This window comes from Haliotis rufescens, unplaced genomic scaffold (assembly GCF_023055435.1).
Source record: "Haliotis rufescens isolate VD_foot unplaced genomic scaffold, xgHalRufe1.0.p SCAF_12, whole genome shotgun sequence".
NCBI classification, from domain to species: Eukaryota; Metazoa; Mollusca; class Gastropoda; order Lepetellida; family Haliotidae; genus Haliotis; species Haliotis rufescens.
In genome coordinates, this window is record NW_025963802.1 from 36,730,168 (window position 1) to 36,750,365 (window position 20,198).

The window sequence follows — 20,198 nt, forward strand, 5'->3', positions numbered from 1 at the left end:
CCAAAAGGTAAATGATCTATCACAAATATGCAGAGTTGGACAGTGTTCTGATTTTCTGGGTGGTATGAAATAGCCATGTTTGGATTATATTTAGTGTACATTTTTCGAACAGCCAGCAATGTTCTCAATGCCATAAGAGTGTTATATCAAGTCGTTTGCTCGGCATGCTGAAGACCTAGGTTCGAATCCCTATTTTGGTCGAATGTGTGAAGCCCATTCTTGGTGTCCCATTCGTGGTATAACCACAGCATTATTATAAGACTGAGACTCGAGTGACATTCTCTGTATCTTTCTTGCTCGACTGTATATGAATTTGAGGCGAATACCAAAATTAAATAAAATAAAGTGACAGAAAATATGTCCATCATCTTATAATATCTCTAAAAACATCTTCATCACTATCAAATAGTGCTTATACAGTGAGTCTAACGTCCAACAAGAAACTTTACAGCAATAATTGTCGGAATAACGTGAAGCTTTTGAACGTTTTCCATCTATTATATTCTATGAAAACATGAAGATGCAAATATGTGGACATATACACAGTAATCACCTCTTAAAGTCAAATCATTTTTTTGTTTCTGCTGAAGCTGCAATAGAACCACACACACAGAGCGAGAGAGAGAGAGAGAAGAAAAAGAAGAAGAAGAAGAAATAAAAGAAAAACAATAACTTTCTCAATCTGCTTCCTTTTAAATAGTAATAGACATCTAACTATCAAGACATCCTAAACAGGAATCTAATCCAGCTTCACACCTTAACACAGCCAGTAGGAAATCCACGCTGAATATGCGCCTTAATTAAACATCTCGTTTGCCAGGTAAATACAAATCGTCCTTAATTGTCATTCAGCGGACGACCACAACGAACTGAACCCCGCGTTATCAATACATGGGTTAACGGTACATTTGAAGTCCTACCTGGTGATTACCCCAGGATAATCCCCCTCACACCCTCGTATGGGTAGCTCCTTATACCTACAGGGGACACAAGCGATCCCGCATTTTCACACCAAGCCCACATTCTTAACCGTTCTCCTCTAATGTGTTAATGTTTATATAAGTTTTCAACGAATCGATCAACGAGTGTTGTCGTTGTTATGTAAATATGTTGTTTTAGTGCAGGTATATATACAACAGATGCAAGACACAGCGTCATTCCCCTGGCAACTGCATAACTTGTAAATACCTGACCATAGATATATATTTCTTAACATTCAGAATAGTTGGACGAAATCTGTCCCACAATGGCAAGAAGAGAATGTATACCAGAAGTCTTTATCCCAAGGAGCCTTGATTTCGACGACGAAGACTCACGTGATAGTGGCTTTGAGTCACTTTGCAGTGACAGTGAGGTTTGTGGAACTATGTATAATCGAACTGACAACAGCTACTTAAGGCAGATAGTGATATATGCGTAGCAATGGATATAGAGAGATATGAATAATGAATATTTAAATGGTTGAATAAGATGATTTTAAAAAAGGAAGTGTGATTCATTTTACATGTAATTGTTTAGCCAACATTGAAATTTAATGTATGCATGTTTCTTCATCAGGTGTCCCCAAAACCTTTGGATGACAGGAAAGCTGGTTTCCATGGAACAAGGAAGTCACTGTTCGGAGGGAAGAGACAACGTGACAATGGTGATGACGGAGTTTATGTTCAAGCAAGGCAGATCAAGAAACAAAAAACAGCCAGCTGTGGACATAACCTCCAAGCCGAAGTAACATCAGAGGTCATGAAGACAGCAGTCGACAAAATGCAAAATGAAGTTGATCTCATCGGTGATGGTTCACAGGTTAGTTGAGGATTCATCCTTCCATTCTAATATCGATTATATAGATCTTCTGAACTGCTTAATCTATTTGAATGAGAAGGAAATCCACATATTCAAGTTGCCATTATGTTTTCAGGTTCATAGTCTCCCAACGGTACAAGGCAGACACAAGGATCTCAAGTCTGTGACTCCACACACAGTCAGTCAGCTTCTGACAGGAGAGTACGATGACGTCATTTCCAGCTACAGGATCATTGACTGTCGTTACCCATATGAGTATGAAGGTGGTCACATTGAGGTATGCAGCTGTCTTTAAGTTTGTATAATGGAATGTAATCTATGTTTTTGCTTGCTCATGTAATATCTTTGCATAAAACACACAAAAAATAACTGACATCAATATTTTGCGAAGAGTTTGCTGAGCTTATATTCTTACATCATTTACTTCAGGGTGCCGAGAACCTTCACACCCACGCTCTGATCAAAGACTTAGTGACCAGTCTACAGGGGCGAGACTCCACTCAACGGAACATCCTGGTCTTCCATTGTGAATTTTCATCAGAAAGAGGCCCGAAACTGTAAGTATTCTTTCTTACGTAAAACACAGTTAAAGTTGACGTAAAGGACTCAGACGTTAAACGTTTACATCATTGTTCACATGAAAATTAATGATGCAGTTTCTATTGTTAATACATTGTACGTTGTTTCTCGTGTATAATACTTGAAACAGTCGACGAAAAAGATCGTCCGGTCATAAGTTTACTGCACTACCCATTGTTTGTTTGGGGTTTGTTTGTTTTTAATTTGTTTTATCTTATGTAACAATGATTTCAACTATGTATCTTCTGATACAGATTGAGACATCTTAGAAACCTTGACCGGAAACTGAACAGTGACCGTTACCCTTTCCTCTTCTACCCGGAAGTATACCTGTTAGATGGCGGATACAAGCCCTTTTATGAACAACATCAGGTAGGTTGGCGAATGTTCGAAACTGACGGGTCCAAATGTAAATATGTCCTTATTTAAATGCATGCCTTTTAATATTCATTTTAATATACATTCTAAATTTAAAGTTATCTGTCCTACCCTTTTGGGGTAGAATGTTGTGTTATCAGTGAATTCTTGTGTCACATGTATGGTCATAAGTATTTTCTTGTAACTTTCAGTCTCAGTGCAATCCAAGAAATTACGTCCCCATGATGCACCAGGATTACTCCAAACAACTACGTCACTTCCGAGTAAAGTCCAAGTCATGGACAGCAGGAGAAAAACAGAGCATGCGCAGTCGACGTCTCATAACAGATTCGTCTCCGCTTAAGATGTCTCCATGGTAATCTGGAAGATGAATTGCTGAAATGTGAAATGTCACCTGTTGTCCGAGTGTTGGATTTCAGAGATTTGTTGTTTATTGCCACTGTTATTGTTGATTATGTTGGTGCCTGAATGTTAAGGTAATCACGGAATACTTTATACATACGTTGACCTGTTTTGTCAACCACACTGTGATACTGTCCTGTTATGGACTGTTTCTTTGTACGATATGAATAAATACTGATCTTCAGCTCGTTTAGTGTCCTCTCTTCGAAACACACACTTTTCTTACACTTTCGCATCAAACCATCAATCTTCTCCACTGACGTAACCCGGCTTTCCATAGATTGACACATACAGGGGTCCATCCCATCTCCCCCTGTACTGCATCATTAGGAGTATATTTTACGACTCCAAGAAAATGTCTACACGCTCTGTTTTGAATCTTGTAATTGTAGAACATTCTCCAGTTCCACAAACTGATTCGCCATACGTAATCACAGGTAGCACAATTGCATCATACACTTTGGAATACGCATCGTATGGGAGACCACCCAGGACTTTACTGTTAGCAATGATAAGACCCAGGGCTCTCTTCGCTGACTGAGGAACTGCTTTTGCCGTCGTGGTAAAATCCAGGAATTCATCAATTAAAAGTCAGAGATAGTTGTACTCTAAAGACACTTGCGACCCAGGCGTCATCGTGACTTTCACCAAAGTAAGTGATTAAAATGTACCTCACCAACGCCTATTGGGATTTTACCCCACATTAAGCTGACATGTGGACATACAAAATTGATTTTGATTTTTATCTGAGTGATCCGTGGTTTATGTTTTAGATAAGCAAAGAATAAAGTAAGATTACGAGACCATGAAAAAAATAACAGGAGCATAATTAGAATTATTAATTGTTACATTATAAGAATGGAATAGTATAGATTACAATGTGTATTATTGGCAGTATATATATTTTCAGTTTAGCAAACTGAAGTAAAAATAAAATAACAATGTGCTATAATTTGTCTTGATCTAATTGATGTTATGGTATACCATTTAGTTTTCTTTATTTCTCTTCAAAATATCAGAGCGGGACAAACAGACAGACTGATGGGTGGGGGATGGGGGAGGATACAAAATGCTTCTGAGACAGTCATGTCGTTCTAGTATCATTCAGTTACAATTCTTATAAAGAATATACACATTGTAGAAAGTAATATTCATGTGTTAAAGATATATAAATCATTTATTCGGATACTTACTATAAATCTTATTGGGTTTTAAAACGTACAAATCCATATAAACTGGCAGTGTGGTCATATTCGGAGGTATTTGCTACACCATTGAACAATGAATTAATTATCATATTTGCCCAGGCTCCCGTTTGTTCCAAAGTACTGGGATATCCATAGACTGGTATTGCATTCATATCTCACTTGGGAAAAACGCCAGTCATTTTAGTGTCAAGACTCCACGGTAATGCTGTGCACGTGGTTAAAACATTAAACGTCTTTTTCAAGGTTACAGGCTGACGTGAAATATATCCCACATTATGTTTCAGAACGCATGACTGTTAATGTCGTGACTAACTGTCAACCAAGCACTAGATACAATAGAATATGTAAAGCTGTAAACTGAACATTGATTGACTTCATTGAATAGCCAAGTAACGTCGTTTATATCAAACATGAATATTCTTAAATTTATCGGAAAACGGAATTTAGGCCACTGACCCAGTGCAGTGTTTGTAACGCTGACACCGGTGGGGCAGGATACGCCCACCTCTTCGCGAACACCTGGTATCATCACTATGATAGTTATTCATAAACACATGCTTGTGATATAGTCGGAATCGTACATTGGTGTCAGCAGAATCTTCTTATGACGCTTGTGTGTTTCAGTCAGCAAGTGAAGTGTTAATGCATGTTCAAACAATGGAACAGGAGACAGGAAACCAATAAGAAATACACTATATGTCACGATGTGTTACGTTTTTTGTGTAAACGTGATACTCTACAAGCATTAGTCTAATCCAGCTCATCCCGATCACCCTAACTTCCCTTTAATAAACATGCTTTCTTACACCTTAATCCAGTGGGTCGGGAATACATGCAGAAAGAGGGCCCGCATTAAATGTCTTGTTCACAAAATAAATATAAATCTTCCTTAATTGCCATTCAACTGACGACGAGAACGACCTGAATTCGGTGTTATCCAAACAGGGGCTGCAGGTACATTTGAAGTTCTACCTGGATGATTACCTCGGGATAATCCCTTCTCACCTTTGTATAGGTAGCTACGTATCTACGGGGGACACAAGCGATCGCACATTCACACCAAGCCCACATTCTTAACTGATCTCCTTTAATGAGTGAATGTTTATACTGCTTCCATTAACCAATATAGACAATGTACGATCAATTGGGTAACGAATCAATCAACGAGTCTTTCTTTGCTCAGCGATCTTACCCACACAGCCACCGAGGCTTCCACAAAATAACAGTCCGACATATGGTAGTCAAGATCACTTGATCAAGGTACTGACAAGTCTAAGTCTAGACTTTCAGTTGTCGGACTTTCATTTATTGAACGCCTTGGTGGCTGTGTTAGGTCGCTGACTTTGTGTGCTGGCGATTAAGTGCCTCACTCTGTGAGTGTGGGTTTGAATCCCGGATGGGACTTAACCCCCCAAAAGAACTAGAATCTATACCAGAAAATGTTATCACGAATATGAAAAAATGCAAATGTATATAACTAATTGGTTCAAATTTGAACAAGTAACTTCAGTAACAAGTGCATCCCAACCTTTGTTGGAAGACTTACGTTTTAAGACTGTATGAACCTTTGTGGTTTCCATTTGGTTTACACGGACTGGATTGGAAAATAAGTCGTGCGATTTATATGAATACTTTTCCAGTAATTCTTTCAATCGAAAATGAAATTACAGTAAAGGTAGCAATAACTTGGAGATAATGCCAGTGGATAAGATGAAGGTGTGTCGGGTGCATGTAATAGGCTATATAAACTGGTTAATGATCAATTTGAAAATATTCACGTACAGATGCCAAAATTGTTTGGTTCAATCTTTCCGATTTCTAGGCAAGTTTCCATAAGATGCCAAACTGATGTACTATCCCATGGTATAGAAGTATGAGCAAATTAGACATATAAGAAACAATGAGCAGTGTCCTCGCATACCGAACCATGGGAACAAGAAGGGCCTTCACAGATGTGTCTATCGCACTTATAGGCATTCAAGTCACTACATCTTAGTCTTAGACGCAGTCAAAGTAAAATTGTTGTGTACCATCAGCAATTTTATTAATAATTCGTTTAAAATATCATGAGGAACCAGGGTTAGTCAAATCTGGCGATAAAATGTTCCGTTAGTTCGTTCAAGTGGGAATAAAATTATTTTCATAGTTTTTAGTTCTGCATTTAATAACATGTAAATAGGAAGTATTCCTTAGCAAATAATTACTTAAAGTGGACCAGAACGAGATCAGAATGATAATATGCTTCTATTTACCATTTTATAGTAGAACACCATTTTAAAATTATTTCACTTTTCCCCAAAAGGATTTTAACTTTTTATGACTTTTTATGAAAAGTGCTTCTTGGAACCCCGCAAATTGTTCAAATAATTACTATGTTGCCAATAGTGAGGTGCTGAGGCGTTATCCATGTTAAACTGTACCATCCAATCTTGTGCAGACTTTTGTAAGAAAAGTGTCTTCGAAGCGACACAACTGGTATGACGCGGAGTGTTGGTCTGCATGTAACACAACTCGGCGCTTTCTGCGTGCAGTTCAAGCTAGTAACAGTAACTGCGATCGACAATGTTACGTCGAGTTGTGGTCATTCTTTACCAGTTGTGTGCTTCTAAGTTGTCATTAGCATTTTCAAACTTTACAGACCGACTTTGTAATGTGCTTTCTGCAAAAGACAATAAGTTATTTTGGAGAACAGTTAAATCAATTTTGTCAACAACAATACGTCTGTATGGATTAATCATTTTCAGCAGCTTTTTCAGGGATTGCATGTATCAGCGGATGAGGAACATTTTATTGTTAATGATAATCTCGTAGAATCATCCGTTGATTTTGATGATTTGGATGAAGAAATCTGTTATCAAGATATAATTAATGCAATTCAAGATATGCAAACTGGTGAAGCTCCCGGATATAGTGGAATTCCAATTGAAATTTTCGAAAATGAACTAGATTTAAGTATTAATTTGCTAAAAGCTTTATTTAACAGTGTTTTATCCACAGGTATGTATCCACCTGAATGGTCCTATTGACTTATTATTTCCCTTATAAGAAGGGTTGATTTGACTGTCCACCAAACTATAGACCGTTGACCGTGCTTGAAGTTTCGGGTAAATTTTCCCTCAAGTTTTTATTAATAAATTAAATCATTGGGCCAAGCGGGAACATTTTTCATTCAGGAGCAGGCTGGGTTTAGATATGGTTTTCAGACACACGATAATATTTATTGAGTTTTTTATGTGACATTGTATCGTTTGATCTCTCAGCTTTAAGTTTACAAAAGAGACTAGACAAGTTATTTTGTATTGCAATAAATGCGGACTAAAAGGAGATGTTGATAAGAGTAAGGTAGTTGTGTTCAGAAAGGCTGACAGATTAAAACGTTCCGAAACATTCTTCTGAATGGAAAACAGTTTCATCAAAAATGTTCTTGGGTTCCATTTTTCGTGTTCTGAATCATGTTATTTTACACAAAACACCCTAGCTGAGCAAGTATGGAAAGTATCATTAATCCTTAAATTATCAACAATGTTTTTTGATAATTTGCAAACGAAGGTATTGTTACATATATTTGATGTCAAATGTCTTCCAACTTTATTGTACGGGAGTGAAGTTTTGGATTTCATTCCATCACCAAATATCATTAATGTACAAAACAAGTTTTGTAGACAAGTAGTGGGTTTCTCAAGACATACACCAAACATTGTTGTTATTCATTAAAAGTGAATCAGTATTGTTGAATTATTAAATATTGGACTCATTTGTTATCGCAAGTGTATAGTCATTTGGGAAACATTGCAAAGAATCGTTCAAAACTCCAGATTTTATTAGTCACATGTGGGATGGAAGAGGGAAGAACAACAACGTCTGAGCAAGAGTCTTTTGACGCTCTTTGAAACCTTTGTAGAAAGAACAAGCGCGATTGTTTCTCAAACGTTGCGAAATGTAAACACCAAATGCTGGAGCTGTGGTCATTTACATTTAATTATTAACACGTCAATTTGTGTAGGAATATTGATGTAAAACGTATTTGCAACCAAAAGGTAAATGATCTGTCACAAATATAAAGTGTTGGACAGTGTTCTGATTTGCTGGGTGGTATGAAATAGCCATGTTTGGATTATATTTAGTGTACATTTTTGGAACAGCCAGCAATGTTCTCAATGCCATAACAGTGTTATATCAAGTCGTTTGCTCGGCATGCTGAAGACCTAGGTTCGATTCCCTATTTTGGTCGAATGTGTGAAGGCCATTCTTGGTGTCCCATTCGTGGTATAACCACAGCATTATTATGAGACTGAGTCTCGAGTGATATTCTCTGTATCTTTCTTGTTCTACTGTAAATGACTTTGAGCCGAATACCAAAATTAAATAAAATGACAGAAAATATTTCTATCATCATATAATATCTCTAGAAATATCTGGATCACTATCAAATACTGCTTATGCAATGAGTCTAACGTCCAACAAGAAACTTTACAGCAATAATTGTCGGAATAACGTGAAGCTTTTGAACGTTTTCCATCTATTATATTCGATGAAAACAAGAAGATGCAAATACGTGGACATATACACAGTAATCACAGCTTAAAGTCAAATCATTATTTTGATTCTGCTGAAGCTGCACACGCGCGCGCACGCACGCACGCACGCACGCACGCACGCACACACACGCACGCACGCACGCACACACACAGAAGAAATAAAAGAAAAACAATAACTTTCTCCATGTGCTTCCTTTTAAAGATTAAAAGACACCTAACTATCAACACATTCTCTACAAACATGAATCTATTCCAGCTAATCCAGATCATTCTAACTCGCCCTTGATAAACCTGCTTACTTCACACCTTAACACAGCCAGTAGGGAATCCACGCTCAATATGCGCCTTAATTAAACATCTCGTTAGCCATGTAAATACAAATCGTCCTTAATTGTCATTCAGCGGACGAATACAACGAACTGAACCCTGCGTTATCAATACATGGTTTAACGGTACATTTGATGTCGTACGTGGTGATTATACCCAGGATAATCCCCCTCACACCCTCGTATAGGTAGCTCCATATACCTACAGGGGACACAAGCAATCCTGCATTTTCACACCAAGCCCATATTCTTAACCGTTCTCCTCTAATGTGTTAATGTTTATATAAGTTTTCAACGAATCGATCAACGAGTGTTGTCGTTGTAATGTAAATATGTTGTTTTAGTACAGGTATATATACAACAGATGCAAGACACAGCATCATTCCCCTGGCAACTGCATAACTTGCAAACACCTGACCATAGATATAAATTTCTTAACATTCAGAATAGTTGGACGAAATCTGTCCCACAATGGCAAGAAGAGAATGTATACAAGAAGTCTTTATCCCAAAGAGCCTTGATTTCGACGACGAAAACTCACGTGATAGTGGCTTTGAGTCCCTTTGCAGTGACAGTGAGGTTTGTGGAACTATGTATAATCGAACTGACAACAGCTACTTAAGGCAGATAGTGATATATGCGCAGCAATGGATATAGAGAGATATGAATAATGAATATTTAAATGGTTGAATAAGATGATTTTAAAAAAGGAAGTGTGATTCATTTTACATGTAATTGTTTAGCAAACATTGAAATTTAATGTTTGCATGTTTCTTCCTCAGGTGTCCCCAAAACCTTTGGATGACAGGAAAGCTGGTTTCCATGGAACAAGGAAGTCACTGTTCGGAGGGAAGAGACAACGTGACAATGGTGATGACGGAGTTTATGTTCAAGCAAGGCAGATTAAGAAACAAAAAACAGCCAGCTGTGGACATAACCTCCAAGCCGAAGTAACGTCAGAGGTCATGAAGACAGCAGTCGACAAAATGCAAAATGAAGTTGATCTCATCGGTGATGGTTCACAGGTTAGTTGAGGATTCATCCTTCCATTCTAATATCGATTATATAGATCTTGTGAATTGCTTAATCTATTTGAATGAGAAGGAAATCCACATTTTCAAGTTGCCATTATGTTTTCAGGTTCATAGTCTCCCAACGATACAAGGCAGACACAAGGATCTCAAATCTGTGACTCCACACACAGTCAGTCAGCTTCTAGCAGGACAGTACAATGACGTCATTTCCAGCTACAGGATCATTGACTGTCGTTACCCATATGAGTATGAAGGTGGTCACATTGAGGTATGCTGCTGTCTTTAAACTTGTATAAAGGAATATAATCCATGTTTGTTTGTTCATGTAATATCTTTGCTTAATACTTAAAAAAAACCAACTGACATCAATATGTTGCTAAGCATATATTTTTACATCATTTACTTCAGGGTGCCGAGAACCTTCACACCCACGCTCTGATCACAGACTTAGTGACCAGTCTACAGAGAAGGGACTCCACTCAACGGAACATCCTGGTCTTCCATTGTGAATTTTCATCAGAGAGAGGCCCGAAACTGTAAGTATTTTTTCTTACATACAACAAAGTTGCATTTCACGTAAAAGACTCAAAAGTTACCATTGTTCACATGAAAATTTGATTTCGCGGTTTCTATTGTTAATACATTGTACGTTGTTTCTTGCGTATAGCACTTGAAACAGTCGACGTAAAAGATCGTCCGGTCATAAGTTTACTGCACTTTCCAAAATAATTACATTTGTTTTACCTTATGTAACAATTATTTCAATTATATATCTCCTGATACAGATTGAGACTTCTCAGAAACCTTGACCGGAAGCTGAACAGTGACCGTTACCCTTTCCTCTTCTACCCGGAAGTATACCTGTTAGATGGCGGATACAAAAAGTTCTATGAACAACATCAGGTAGGTTGGCGAATGTTTGAAACTGACGGGACTACTTGTAGTAAAATGCAAATATGTCCTTATTTAAATGCATACCTTTTAATATTTATTTTAATATACATTCTAAATTTAAACTTATCTGTACTACCTTTATGCGGATGTTGTGTTATCAGTGAATTAATGTGACACACGTATGGTAATAAGTACTTTCTTATAACTTTCAGTCTCAGTGCAATCCAAGAAATTACGTCCCCATGATGCACCAGGATTACTCCAAACGACTACGTCACTTCCGAGTAAAGTCCAAGTCATGGACAGCAGGAGAAAAACAGAGCATGAGCAGTCGACGTCTCATAATAGATTCGTCTCCGCTTAAGATGTCTCCATGGTAATCTGGAAGATGAATTGCTGAAATGTGAAATGTCACCTGTTATCCGAGTGTTGAATTTCAGAGATTTGTTGTTTAATGCCACTGTTATTGTTGATTATGTTGGTACCTGAATGTTGAGGTAATCACGGAATACTTCATACATACGTTGACCTGTTTTGTCAACCACACTGTGATACCGTCTTGTGATGGACTGTTTCTTTGTATGATATGAATAAATACTGATCTTCAGCTCGTTTAGTGTCCTCACTTCCCTCACTCTCACACGTCAGATCACAAACGTTCTTTTTAATCGATGGTATGTCTCTGTTGTTTGTCTAGTTCAATTACAATTTCAATATATTTGGTCGAATGTGCCGTGAATCTGGCGAAGTCCAGGAGCCACTAGCACAAGGCGACGTTCGCGCTAAAACACCAGTGTAAGTCTGTGTTAGAGTATGGAAGTTACAAAGGCGAAGGCGCTAAGATCGCCATGATTACTAAAGCTTCGTTAAATTTCGATGTCTGTACACTATACACCATGCCGACAGACGGACAGACAGTTTATTAGGGTCTCACCTTATGTACAGCAATATATACATTAAATAATATACATCTATTATCAAAGTACACAAGCCATTCTAAAAGAACTGCGAGAGACCATACACAAAACAGGTTTTACATAATATATTTACAACAACATTCCCTGAAATGAAATAGAAATACATAATAAACTCAGGACAATAAAAGCCCTCTTCGTCAGGTTAAGATTAAATACAAGGTTTTGGTCGAAATTAAAACTAAGCTAGTAAATGACAGTAAAACACACATCTTATCAATATCAGAGTGTTTGTATTGCGGTAATAGTAGCGCTGCGTTCTGCACTAGCTTGTACCTCAGGTCTCAATATACTGCTCAATGTTAAAGAACATGTGTCTCATCTTCGATGCAGATGTCACAAAAAGGGCATAACCATTGTTGAATGGCCAGTCCGTCATACCACAGCGAAATTTACTTCATGCAATCCTGAAGTTTTTGGGCATGTTTGAGTATAAGGTTCCCTACAGTAATCTTGTTTGAAAAGACGATAAGTTCTCAATTTTCTATCACTTTGTCGAATGTTGTCTCTCCATGCTTCCAATATTTTCAGTTCATATGCATTAATAACACTATCGATCACATTCTTGGATATAAAAGTTTCAACGTTGCAGAAATTACTCGACCCTTGGTTTTCAAAGAACTTGTAAATTCTGTAGTTTCATATCTTAAATCTTGATACTCGGTAATTGTCCAGTAGGATGAATATTCTTCTGTTCAATCCATCCACATTTATGTTCACCAATCTTCTCCACTGATGGAACACGGCTTTCCTTAGATTGACACACATAGGGGTTCATCCCATCTCCCCCTGTACTGCATCATTAGGAGTATATTTTACGACTCCAAGAAAATGTCTACACGCTCTGTTTTGAATCTTGTAATTGTAGAAAATTCTCTAGTTCCCCAAACTGATGCGCCATACGTAATCACAGGTAGCACAATTGCATCATATACTTTGGAATACGCATCGTAGGGGAGACCACCCAGGGCTTTGCTGTTAGCAATGATAAGACCCAGGGCTCTGCTCGCTGACTGTGGAACTGCTTTTGCCGTCGTGGTAAAATCCAGGAATTCATCAATTAAAAGTCAGAGATAGTTGTACTCCAAAGACACTTGCGACCACGTCGTCATCGTGACTTTCACCAAAGTAAGTGATTAAAATGTACCTCACCAACGCCTATTGGGATTTTACCCCACATTAAGCTGACATGTGGACATACAAATTGATTTTGATTTTTATCTGAGTGATCCGTAGTTTATGTTTTAGATAAGCAAAGAATAAAGTAAGATTACGAGACCATGAAGAAAAATAACAGGAGCATAATTAGAATTATTAATTGTTACATTATAAGAATGGAATAGTATAGATTACAATGTGTATTATTGGCAGTATATATATTTTCAGTTTAGAAAACTGAAGTAAAAATAAAATAACAATTTAGTTTTCTTTATTTCTCTCCAAAATGTCACAGCGGGTCAAACAGACAGACTGATGGGTGGGGGATAGGGGAGGATACAAAATGCTTCTGAGACAGTCATGTGGTTCTAGTATCATTCAGTTACAATGCTTATAAAGAACATACACATTGTAGAAAGTAATATTCATGTGTTAAAGATATATAAATCATTTATTCGGATACTTACTATAAATCTTATTGGGTTTTAAAAAGTACAAATCCATATAAACTGGCAGTGTAGTCATATTCGGATGCATTTGCTACACCATTGAATAATGACTTGATTATCATATTTGCCCAGGCTCCCGTTTGTTCCAAAGTACTGGGATATCCATAGACTGGTATTGCATTCATATCTCACTTGGGAAAAAAAGCTCGTCATTTGAGTGTCAAGACTCCACGGTAATGCTGTTCGCGTGGTTAAAACATTAAACATCTTTTTCAAGGTTACAGGCTGACGTGAAATACATCCCACATTATGTTTCAGAACGCATGACTGTTAATGTCGTGACTAACTGTCAACCAAAGCACTAGATACAATAGAATCTGTAAAGCTGTAAACTGTACATTGATTGACTTCATTGAATAGCCAAGTAACGTCGTTTATATCAAACGTGAATATTCTTAAATTTATCGGAAAACGGAATTTAGGCCACTGAACCAGTGAAGTGTTTGTCTCACCGGTGGGGCAGGATACGCCCACCTTTTCGCGAACACCTGGTATCATCACTATGATAGTTATTCATAAACACATGCTTGTCGGAATCGTATATTTGGCCAGCAGAATTTGCTTATAACGTTTGTGGGTTTCAGTCAGTAAGTGAAGTGTTAATGCATGTACAAACAATGGAACAGGAGACAGGACACCAAAAAGAAATGCACAATATTTCACGATGTGTTACGTATTTTGTGTTAATGTGATACTCTACAAGCATTAGTCTAATCCAGATCATCCCGATCACCCTAACTTCCCTTTAATAAATATGCTTTCTTTACACCTTAATCCAGCTGGAAGGGAATACATGCAGAAAGTGAGCCCGCATTCAATATCTTGTTCACAAATTAAATATAAATCTTCCTTAATTGCCATTCAACTGACGACGAGAACGACCTGAATTCGGTGTTATCCAAACATGGGCTGCAGGTACATTTGAAGTTCTACCTGGATGATTACCCCGGCATAATCCCTTCTCACCTTCGTATAGGTAGCTACGTATCTATGGGGGACACAAGCGATCGCACATTCACACCAAGACCACATACTTAACTGATCTCCTTTAATGTGTGAATGTTTATACTGCTTCCATTAACCAATATAGACAATGTACGATCAATTGGGTAACGAATCAATCAACGAGTGTTTTCTTTGCTCAGCGATCTTACCCACACAGCAACCGGGGCGTCCACAAAATGAAAGTCCGACAACTGTTAGTCAAGATCACTTGATCAAGCTACTTTTTTTTACCCCTCTGACAAGTCTAAATCTAGACTTCCAGTTGTCGGGCTTTCATTTCTTGAAAGCCTTGGAGGCTGGGTTAGATCGCTGACGCTGAGTGCCTCACTCTGGAAGTGTGGGTTTGAATCCCGGATGGGACTTAAGCCAAAAAAGAACTAGAATCTTTACAAGAAAATGTTATCACGAATATGAAAAACTGCAAATGTATATTACTAATTGGTTCAAATCTGAACAAGTAACTTCATTAACAAGTGCATCCCAACCTTTGTTTGGAGACTTAATAATCCTGTTGTGTTATATTGAATTATTCTCTGTATGTTTGGGGCAAAAGATTCATTGCTGAAACATGATAAATAATAGCATCAATTGCTAGACAAGTTTGTTATATAAAACGATTTCATAGTATAGGAACCTGTTATGCTACAATAATATATGCAATGTCAGTCCTTTGAAGTAAATGAATGATATCGAAAACATGTTCAAATTCCACTAATCTGGACAATATTGATCCTGGCACCAAATTTGGGCACTTACATTACATGAAATAGATACCTTTCCAATTTGAAATTTCATCTTAAGCTTACGTTTTAAGACTTTATGAACATTTGTGGTTTCCATACGTTTACACGGAATGGATTCGAAAACAAGTCGTGCAACTTATATGAATACTTTTCCAGTTATACGTACAATCGAAAATGAAATTACAGTAAAGGTAGCAATAACTTGGAGATAACGCCAGTGGATAAGATAAAGGTGTGTCGGGGGGTGTAATAGGCTATATAAACTGGTTGATGATCAATTTGAAAATATTTTTGTTTGTTTAATATCATCACGTACAGATGCCAAACTTGTTTGCTTTAACGTTTCCGATTTCTAGGGAAGTGCCATAAGATGCCAAGCTGATGTACTATCCCATGGTATAGAAGTATGAGTTTGATCTTTATGGTTCTATAAATTAGACATATTAAGAAACAATGAGCAGTGTCCTCGCATACCGAACCACGGGAACAAGAAGGGCCTTCACAGATGTGTCTATCGCACTTATAGGCATTCAAGTCACTACATCTTAGTCGCAGTCGCAGTCAAAGTAAAATTGTTGTGCACAATCATCAATTTTATTAATAATTCGTTTAAAATATCATGAGGAACCAGGGTTAGTCAAATCTGGCGATAAAATGTTCCGTAAGTTCGTTGTAGTGGGAATAAAAGGATTTTCATAGTTTTTAGTTCTGCATTTAATAACTTGTAAATAGGAAGTATTTCTTTGCAAGTAATTATTTAAAGTGGGCCAGAACGAGATCAGAATAATAATCGGCTGTTTTTTACATATTTACCATTTTATAGTAGAGCACCATTTTTAAATTAGCTCGCTTTTCCCCAAAGAGATTTGAACCTTTTATGACTTTTTATGATTAGTGCTTCTTGGAACCCCGCAAATTGTTCAAATAATTACTATGTTGCCAATGGTGAGGTGCTGAGGCGTTATCCATGTTAAACTGAATCATTCAATCTTGTACAAACGTGTCTTCGAAGGGAGACAACTGATATGACGCGGAGTGTTGGACTGCATGTAACACAACTCGGCGCTTTCTGCGTGCAGTTCAAGTTAGTAACAATAACTGCGATCGACAATGTTACGTCGAGTTGTGGTCATTCTTTTAACAGTTATGTGCTGCTAAGTTGTCATTAGCATTTTCAAATGTAATGTACTTTCTGCAAAAGACAATAAGTTATTTTGGAGAACAGTTAAATCAATTTTGTCAACAACAATACGACTGTATGGATTAATCATTTTCAGCAGCTTTTTCAGGGATTGCATGTATCAGCGGATGAGGAACATTTTATTGTTAATGATAATCTCGTAGAATCATCCGTTGATTTTGATGATTTGGATGAAGAAATCTGTTATCAAGATATAACTGATGCAATTCAAGATATGCAAACTGGTGAAGCTCCAGGATATAGTGGAAATCCAATTGAAATTTTCGAAAATGAACTAGATTTAAGTATTAATTTGCTAAAAGCTTTATTTAACAGTGTTTTACCTACAGGTATGTATCCACCTGAATGGTCCCATTGAGTTATTATTTCCCTTATAAGAAGGGTTGATTTTGACTGTCCACCAAGCTTTTGACCGATAACCGTGCTTGAAGTTTCGGGTAAATTTTCCCTCATGTTTTAATTTATAAATGAAATCATTGGGCCAAGCGGGAACTTTTTCCATTCAGGAGCAGTCTGGGTTTAGATATGGTTTTCAGACCCACGATAATATTTCTGTTCTCAGCACCATCATTAATAAGTACCTATAAATATAATGGGTGGTTGTATCGCGCCTTTATTGATTTAAAGTCGGCCTTTGACTCTGTAGACAGGTAGAGGGGTTTTCTTACTAATATGTGATGGGAAATGCCAAAGGCAAAACCTTTAGATTATTAAAAAGCGTGTATGGAAAAATTTAAGCTTGTATTTCAGTGAAGGATGGATATACTTCTTTTTTATTGTATATTTGGCTACGTCAAGGGTGCAAGTTATCACCTTTCCCTTTTCTCTTTGTTTGTTAATGATATTGTTGAAAGTCCTTATGCAGACAGCAGTCAGAGGTGTATTAATTTAGAATTTATTGAGTTATTTATGTGACAATGTATCGTTTGATCTCTCAGCTTTAAGTTTACAAAAGAGGCTAGACAAGTTATTTTGTATTGCAATAAATGCGGACTAAAATGAGATGTTGATTAGAGTAAGGTAGTTGTGTTCAGAAAGGCTGACAGATTAAAACGTTCCGAAACATTCTTCTGAATGGAAAACAGTTTCATCAAAAATGTTCTTGGGTTCCATTTTTCGTGTTCAGAATCATGGTATTTTACACAAAACACCTTAGCTGAGCAAGCATGGAAAGTATCATTAATCCTTAAATTATCAACAATGTTTTTTGATAATTTGCAAACGAAGGTATTGTTACATTTATTTGATTTCAAATGTCTTCCAAGTTTATTGTACGGGAGTGAAGTTTGGGATGTCCATCCATCACCAAATATCAATAATGTACAAAACAAGTTTTGTAGACAAGTGGTGGGTTTCTCAAGAAATACACCAAACATTGTTGTTCGTTCTGAAATTGGTCGTTATTCATTAAAAGTGAATCAGTATTGTTGAATTATTAAACATTAGACTCATTTGTTATCGCAAGTGTATAGTCATTTGGGAAACATTGCAAAGAATCGTTCAAAACTCCAGGTTTTATTAGTCACATGTGGGATGAAAGAGGGAAGAACAAGACGTATGAGGCTCTTTGAGAACATGCTCGATTGTTTCTCAAACGTTGCGAAATGTAAACACCAAATGCTGGAGCTGTGGTCATTTACATTTAATTATTAACACGTCAATTTGTGTAGGAATATTGATGTAAAACGTATTCGCAACCAAAAGGTAAGTGATCTATAACAAATATAAAGTGTTGGACAGTGTTCTGATTTGCTGGGTGGTATGACATAGCAATGTTTGGATTATATCTAGCGTACATTTTTCGAACAGCCAGCAATGTTCTCAATGCCATAACAGTGTTATATCAAGTCGTTTACTCGGCATGCTGAAGACCTAGGTTCGATTCTCTATTTTGGTACAATGTGTGAAGCCCATTCTTGATGTCCCATTCGTGGTATAACCACAGCATTATTATAAGACTGAGACTCGAGTGATATTCTCTGTACCTTTCTTGTTCTACTGTAAATGACTTTGAGCCGAATACCAAAATTAAATAAAATGACAGAAAATATTTCTATCATTATATGATATCTCTAAAATAAATCTGGATCACTATCAAATAGTGCTTATACAATGAGTCTAACGTCCAACAAGAGACTTAACAGCAATAATTGTCGGAATAACGTGAAGCTTTTGAACGTTTTCCATCTATTATATTCGATGAAAACAAGAAGATGCAAATACGTGGACATATACACAGTAATCACCGCTTAAAGTCAAATCATTTTTTTGTTTCTGCTGAAGCTGCACACGCACGCGCGCACACACACACACACACAGAAGAAATAAAAGAAAAACAATAGCTTTCTCCGTGTGCTTCCTTTTAAAGATTAATAGACACCTAACTATCATGAAAATTCTCTACAAACATGAATCTATTCCAGCTAATCCAGATCATTCTAACTGGCCCTTGATAAACCTGCTTACTTCACACCTTAACTCAGCCAGTAGGGAATCCACGCTCAATATGCGCCTTAATTAAACATCTCGTTTGCCATGTAAATAGAAAATCGTCCTTAATTGTCATTCAGCGGACGACCACAACGAACTGAACCCTGCGTTGTCAATACATGGGTTAACGGTACATTTGATGTCCTACCTGGTGATTACCCCAGGATAATCCCCCTCACACCCTCGTATGAGTAGCTCCTTATACCTACAGGGGACACAAGCGATCCCGCATTTTCACACCAAGCCCACATTCTTAACCGTTCTCCTCTAATGTGTTAATGTTTATATAAGTTTTCAACTAATCGATCAACGAGTGTTGTCGTTGTTATGTAAATATGTTGTTTTAGTGCAGGTATACATACAACAGATGCAAGACACAGCGTCATTCCCCTGGCAACTGCATAACTTGTAAATATCTGACCATAGATATAAATTTCTTAACATTCAGAATAGTTTGGCGAAATCTGTCCCACAATGGCAAGAAGAGAATGTATACCAGAAGTCTTTATCCCAAAGAGCCTTGATTTCGATGACGAAGACTCACGTGATAGTGGCTTTGAGTCACTTTGCAGTGACAATGAGGTTTGTGGAACTATGTATAATCGAACTGACAACAGCTACATTGGGCAGATAGTGATATATACGCAGCAATGGATATAGAGAGCTATGGATAATGAATAGTTAAATGGTTGCATAAGATGATTTTAAAAAAGGAAGTGTGATTTTACATGTAATTGTTTAGCCAACATTGAAATTTAATGTATGCATGTTTCTTCATCAGGTGTCCCCACAACCTTTGGATCACAGGAAAGCTGATTTCCATGGAACAAGGAAGTCACTGTTCGGAGGAAAGAGACAACGTGACAATGGTGATGACGGAGTTAATTATGTTCAAGCAAGGCAGATCAAGAAACAAAAAACAGCCAGCTGTGGCCATAACCTCCATGACGAAGTAACAT

The 20,198-nt window shown here is 37.3% G+C and overlaps 2 protein-coding genes across 2 annotated transcripts; both read left to right on the top strand.

Moving 5' to 3' along the window:
• Window positions 1–1,734: 1,734 nt before the first annotated feature.
• Window positions 1,735–10,185, top strand: LOC124136526 (M-phase inducer phosphatase-like). Its single transcript, XM_046502444.2, has 6 exons — window positions 1,735–1,800; window positions 1,916–2,077; window positions 2,230–2,357; window positions 2,634–2,751; window positions 2,949–3,112; window positions 10,014–10,185. Exons 1-6 carry the CDS (start codon window positions 1,741–1,743, stop codon window positions 10,183–10,185), a joined length of 804 nt encoding a protein of 267 aa, XP_046358400.2. The 5' UTR covers window positions 1,735–1,740.
• An 11-nt stretch (window positions 10,186–10,196) lies between these two features.
• LOC124136525 (M-phase inducer phosphatase-like) lies at window positions 10,197–20,195 on the top strand. The gene is made up of 6 exons (XM_046502443.2): window positions 10,197–10,256; window positions 10,372–10,533; window positions 10,674–10,801; window positions 11,051–11,168; window positions 11,372–11,535; window positions 20,021–20,195. The coding sequence occupies exons 1-6, from the start codon at window positions 10,197–10,199 to the stop codon at window positions 20,193–20,195; spliced, it is 807 nt and encodes a 268-aa protein (XP_046358399.2).
• Window positions 20,196–20,198: the final 3 nt, after the last annotated feature.

Coding starts and splice junctions, on each gene's coding strand:
- LOC124136526 (XM_046502444.2), top strand. CDS start 1,741: ATGAAGACAGCAGTCGACAAAATGCAAAATGAAGTTGATCTCATCGGT. Junction 1,801..1,915: donor TCATCGGTGATGGTTCACAG/GTTAGTTGAGGA, acceptor TTATGTTTTCAG/GTTCATAGTCTCCCAACGGT. Junction 3,113..10,013: donor CCGCTTAAGATGTCTCCATG/GTAATCTGGAAG, acceptor TTTCTTCCTCAG/GTGTCCCCAAAACCTTTGGA.
- LOC124136525 (XM_046502443.2), top strand. CDS start 10,197: ATGAAGACAGCAGTCGACAAAATGCAAAATGAAGTTGATCTCATCGGT. Junction 10,257..10,371: donor TCATCGGTGATGGTTCACAG/GTTAGTTGAGGA, acceptor TTATGTTTTCAG/GTTCATAGTCTCCCAACGAT. Junction 11,536..20,020: donor CCGCTTAAGATGTCTCCATG/GTAATCTGGAAG, acceptor TTTCTTCATCAG/GTGTCCCCACAACCTTTGGA.